The sequence below is a fragment of the Carassius gibelio genome, chromosome B3, assembly GCF_023724105.1.
Source record: "Carassius gibelio isolate Cgi1373 ecotype wild population from Czech Republic chromosome B3, carGib1.2-hapl.c, whole genome shotgun sequence".
Lineage (NCBI taxonomy): Eukaryota > Metazoa > Chordata > Actinopteri > Cypriniformes > Cyprinidae > Carassius > Carassius gibelio.
This window is the reverse complement of record NC_068398.1, coordinates 14,136,095-14,142,094: the sequence shown is the minus strand read 5'-3', so window position 1 is coordinate 14,142,094 and position 6,000 is coordinate 14,136,095. Positions and strand designations below refer to the sequence as shown.

The 6,000-nt window shown below is 37.8% G+C and overlaps 1 protein-coding gene across 3 annotated transcripts in view; it reads left to right on the top strand.

Moving 5' to 3' along the window:
• Positions 1-223: 223 nt before the first annotated feature.
• The window catches only part of LOC127953545 (guanine nucleotide-binding protein subunit alpha-12-like), a 30,009-nt gene continuing 24,232 nt past the window's right edge, over positions 224-6,000 (top strand). The window contains exons 1-2 of one of the 3 annotated variants that reach the window (XM_052552719.1): positions 224-509; positions 683-1,010. In XM_052552719.1, coding sequence (XP_052408679.1) covers positions 714-1,010 — 297 coding nt within the window. In that variant the 5' untranslated portion in view covers positions 224-509; positions 683-713. Of the gene's footprint in view, positions 1,011-6,000 lie in introns of all 3 variants that reach the window. The other 2 variants (XM_052552718.1, XM_052552716.1) reach the window with 2 other exon arrangements.

Genomic DNA, 6,000 nt, shown 5'->3' with positions numbered 1-6,000 from the left:
ATCCAAATTTTTCATGTTTGCATCATACCTTTTTCTCGTGCCTTTTGCCAGGTTTTATGTAAAGTTTTAATAGTCTGCCACACATACGGCAGTGCATGATAGACAGACAGCAAGGGGCCTCTGTGAAATTCTGACGTTTTTCTGACACCGGTTGGAACCCCCGTCACGTCAGTACAAACGCCCCTCTCGCTGGGACCCCTACCGGCCACGGGCCCCACAGCAGGAGGGGCGTCAGTCCAGAACACAAACTTCTCAGAGAACCGCGAGGAAACATCACAAAGTCGCTCGCGCTCTTCCAGAATTAACTTTTGGAACTTATGTCGCTGCCAGAATATAACGGAATACGGATTCCAGCTCAATAACATTTCGTGAACACATTTTAGCGAATGATGTTTTTTTGTTTGTTTGTTTTTTACCACGAACAACGGATTAGTTTAGTAGACAGCTGCCTTTCTTCATAGTTGTGACGGACAGCAGTGGACGCTTTGCTGGGGAAGGACCTCTTCAGTGTAAACGCGTTTACATTTGTCTTAATGGAGGAACATTTTTATTGTGCTTAAGCTTTTTTCTTTTAGAGTTTAGTTTTAACCGGTGAATATTCACAGCATATGCTTGTCTATTCCATATAGATTTGGTATAAAGCATAAAGTTAATTTCTTTGGTACTTTAATGAATACATCAGGTGGTAACTGACCGCGTTCAAGTTGGAAAGGATGGCCGGCGTGGTGCGCACCCTGAGCCGGTGTCTGTTGCCAGCTGAGGCCGCTCATGATGACAGGAGTAACGGGAAAGCACGAGACCGCGACGCGAAGCGACGCAGTCGCGAGATCGACGCCATGATCGCGCGCGAGAGACGCTCGGTGCGGCGTCTGGTGAAGATCCTGCTGCTGGGCGCCGGAGAGAGCGGCAAATCCACCTTCCTCAAACAAATGAGGATCATCCATGGGAAAGAGTTTGACCAGAAAGCGCTGCTCGACTTCAGGGACACAATCTTTGAGAACGTCATTAAGGTAACGGTCACACGTTTGCCTGAGGTTTTGTTGTTTCTGACGTCATAATTGTCTGTTTTGTTTGTCAACAGTTTTTGGAATTTGCTGTGTTTCATAAAATTCTACTTGAATTTGACTAGATAGAGAAAATATTATTCATTAAAGTTATAAAGATAGATTGATTGATTTGACATGCCACCTATAAATTTGTATGCAGTTTATGTATTTCACTATAAGAAATGAAATTGAATACATAGATGGGGACTGTAAGTATGGATAGATAGAAAAGTAGATAATTAATAATCTTAATACTATAATTCTGTTGTGTTGCATCAAAACATCCTATAATTATGTGGTGTCAGGTTGTTTAGTTATTCTAAGGTCACCAAGGCCAGGTTTCCTCGCCCAAACTTGCCTGTTTCCTGCTGTGGCATGCAGTTTTGTTAAACAAACATTCTCTACAGAAATTAGAAACAACTGCAATATATATATATATATATATATATATATATATATATATATATATATATACACACACACACACACACACACACACACACACACATATATATATATTCATTCAGCATAATTAATACTTCCCCAAAGTCTGTGCTTTGAAGAAAAGTTATTTGTAAATCAGAAAGTGCTCACATGATCTCTCATCACATGTACATCAACCATCTGTCAAGCATGCAGACTCTCATACTGTTAACCCTTTCTTTAGCTGCATATGAGACAAGGGCAAATATCCAGGTTAGCTGATTACACAACGGTTTTGGATACCCAATCCATGTGAAAATGTTCACTAATTAATTTAGCTGTTAGTCATGTGATGGTTGCTTTAGGCATCTGCTCTACCGTAAATCAGGATCCCAAGGGATTATTCCTGGGTCATTTCCTTGTAAGCACATCTATTTAAGATGTCTGTGTTTAATAACAGTGGCTTGACTCACAGCTCGGAGTTAACAGGAAAGGAGTGAAAATGCATCCCGGAATGTGTTTGTGAGATGAGATATCAGGCCTGGGGCTGTTGGAGTTACAGAGGAACACGAGGAACAATGTTTGGCCTTTAGAAGCAACTTTTTTATAACCCAATAATCAGAAATCAGCATCTTAACATTTACAGGCTGGCAGATGTTCCCTCGTATTTACCACAAGACTCAGCTTAGCTGCCCTTACAATTATCAGTACATTGAGTCACTTTGTTTGGTCTAGGTACATCCCTGGCTCTTTTATGAACTGAGAGATTGTGTCTGACTTATCATTGTGATCAGCTCATGTGCTTTCTAAGATCATGTGTCTTTGGATGTGTCTCAATATGTCCTGGTTTTTCCTCTATCTGTGCACTTTCTGCACTCGTGTCTTCCTCTCTTTATCTCTTACTTGGTTTTACATTTGGTTTGGGAAGTTTACTGATGGCATCTGATGTGATCATAGTGAAGCCTTTGAGATTAGCTGCTGATGGCAGAAGCCTCTAATTACAGCCTGCATCTGTGTTACAATAGAGACAGTCTTTTCATGTAGTTCAATACGTCTAGTTGACTGAGTCAGAGCTTTTCTGAGCTGTTTATTAGAAAGCTTTGTTCAAAAATCAGTGTTGTGCATCATCCTGTCACTGTCATCTTCATGGTACAATTAATTCATGTTAGATTAGATGTAATTAAATGGATCAGTGATATAATGCTGATTATGTCTTATTTAATAATTTATAAAAAAAAATGAATAGAAGAGGCAGAATTTGAAACATGCTGAAAAAACATAAAACTGAAAATTATTTAACTGTGTCAGTTAAAGGCAAATAATCTTCTAAAATATATATATATATAGACAAGACAGATAAAATATTAAATCGTTTACTATGATGTGTGCAAAAACCAATGATAACAATAATAAATACAAAATAAATAAAACACTTTTTACTTTGAAAAACAACCGCATTAATCATTAAATAAATCTTGATATATACTGTATAAAATCTTTTTTAAAATATGTTGCGTTGAATTAAGTTATTCAAAGTTGACTAAGACCAAGTTTCATTGCAAACGTGCCTGTTTCCTGCTGCCACGTGCACTTTTGTCACAAGAAATAAAATTGACATGCTCTACACGATTAAAAAAACATAAATAAATGCAGTTTTGATAATAATCATTCAGTACACTTAAATGTATTGACATTTTTCTCAGTCATTAAATGTAAACTTTTGGAAAACCTTTAGATGAGGTAACACTATTCACTATTAACTAGTTGCTTGTTAACACATGCATATTACTAGCATATTGGCTTATAAAGCACATAATAATGCATGGCCGTATTTTAGACCCTACCCAATATCTAAACTACAACAAATTAATTAATAAGCAGCAAATTAGAATTTTTTTGAGGGAAAACTCTTAGTTAATAGTGGATGAGTGTTCCATAATCTAAAGTGTTACCAAATGTTTTAAAAAAAATGCTATTAAGTTTTGCAAACCAACATGAAAACAAAGATTACAGTTCCAGGAACCCGGTGCATGTGTTTTGAACTAGATTTTTGTCATTGTTCCACATATAATAAAATCTTTTCTTTTCTATTGGACATAAACATGTCTGTATTCCGGCAAACTATGATGTTCAGTCATTCAGTGGGAAACTAAAATGATAAATATTCCTATCCTTGGTCTTGTTATCTTACCCACAGTTTGGTCAAAAGCAGGGCTGCCAGATCAGAGGTCTGGCTCAGTGGAAGAGTTTAGCTTTATATGGAAAAGGTTATGTTTCTCAGGATGTCAGAGCAGAGGTCCACATGTTCCATGTCCATGGTTCTTGTCCACCAAACATTTAGCCAAACTGCCAGACATCACATCACGCTTCCTTCCCACACCCAGAGAAATGTGAAAGCTTTTGTCCATAGTTTTCTGGACAAGAGTGACTCCAGGAGCCCGTGTCGTACAGGGACAAGACTGAGGCAGAGCTAAAACATTCACTTAGTTTCGACTGGGACTGATTGCGATCAGATCCTCTTGTAACCCACTCGGGGAGCAAAGCAGCAGAACTGAGCTTTCTTTGTGTTGATGATGTCATCTCAGTTTATTTTCAATGAGACCCCTTCACCACAACGTGACTATAGTGAACTGAGGAAAACATTATAATGTAGTTCTGATCTCTTTCATTAGCTCCAGAGGCAAATGCTGAGGCCTGTGTTTTGGAGCGTCTATGTGTATACGAGAATTGAAGTCAGTTTTATGACTAACCGCACTAAAAACCCTAAATATACAGTTTGTGTTGGTGTTGATTACATGGTCCAATCGCTGCCCTCCCAGTCAAGTGAAAAGAGCAAATAGCCGTGAAGAATGTGCCTGAAGTTTTGTGTTTCTGTGTGGTTTACCATGGCTTCTTGTCACAAGTCACCACACTTGCTTTCATTAACTGTAGTTTTTAATAACATCTCAAGGTTATGAAAAGGTTATGAAACACCTTTATTTAGATTTGAGAAACTTTTGGGGAGGCTTAGGAAGCAAAAAGTAACATAAATAAAGGCCAAATGACACAAAAAGGTATTTTATAGTACACTAAAAACTACTATAATTATATTAAAACTTTACACTTTTTATTAACAAAACGTGTTTCATGTGGCGCAATAACAATTAAATTAATTGATTTTATTCATGTCAAAATATTATTTAACATGTCTAATCAACTTACATTAGGTTACAACAACAAGTCAGGTCAGGATCAGGTCGGTTAAAAATAACCATGCAGAGTTAACAATTTTTAACTAGCATATAAATGACAAATTAAATTAACTAAAAGCTACCAAGCTTTGTTTTTTAATATGGGTCAGAAGTGTGATACTTTTTTAATTTAAAAGTTTGTTGAACTTTTAAAGTAGGTTTCCTAGCTTTTTAGTATAAAAGTTCCACATTGGTGTTAATACTTTTGTTTGCAATTCATGTAATTCAGTTCAGATAGTAGGACAGTGGCCAGTAAAAGGAAAGCATGTGATAATATTTAATTTTACAGTCTAAATATGTGTGAAGTGGCTTGAGAACTGGACTGGAGACCTTGTTTGTCTGCGATGAAGTCAAGGTCAGATTGGAATAGCTCCACAATGGTGGTCTCTGCGGGCTTGCAGTATCGCACAGTCCACAGAGCCAGAGGAAATGCCTCTCCTCAGTGCACAGACAGCGAATGCTGCAAACAATGTGTGCCAGTTGTGCCATCATCTCCCCTCTGACCGTTTGTCATCACCCTGCTGTTCAGCCCATCCCTCTGAAGGCTCTAGGATGATGACAGTGTTGGTGATGTTTGTTCCACTGACACCAATTTGGAGCAACCCCAGTCCAGACTTTTCCAAAGGGTGGAAAAAAACTAGAACAAACAATCCCAGAGGTTGCGTGAACGAATCTCGGCCTATGTGCTGATCAAATGATTGGCTATTTAAAAGATAACTTTATCTTCATTTCAGCCACTTTACAGTGGCAAAGGTCCAGGAGATAGTCCTCTCAACTTCTTCCAGATCCTTCCAGTAATGCCTTTTTTGAATGTTGCAGCACCATTTGCCCAGAGGTGGTTTGTCTGGAAAGGGTGTAAAATGTTTTTACAACCAGTGTTTATTGTTTTAAAGACAGCCTTTTTAGATAAAATCTAGATTTAATTAAATTCTATATCACTTGTTTGATGGTTTGATGATCCGATCAAAACCAGATGGATAAAAATCAAGTCCCACCCAATGTCATGTGATATACTAAAAGGGTGCATTAAAAAAAAGCTAAATATGTTGTGTGTACAGTCTTCAATGTCCAAATAAATGATTTGATGCACCACACAATCAGTCTTTCCTGCCTTGTTGTTGTAAACCCACATTGAGAAGGCAGAGTAATTTATGTCTGGGAATTTATTACATCCCAGATCAGTAGCTAGCTATCTAGTAATTTCTGTTAACTCTTTAATGGTCGTATCTTTGATTGGAGAGTGAACTAAAGACTGACCTGATACTGACACTGCGTGTCAGGACACGATAAGATCTCACCTC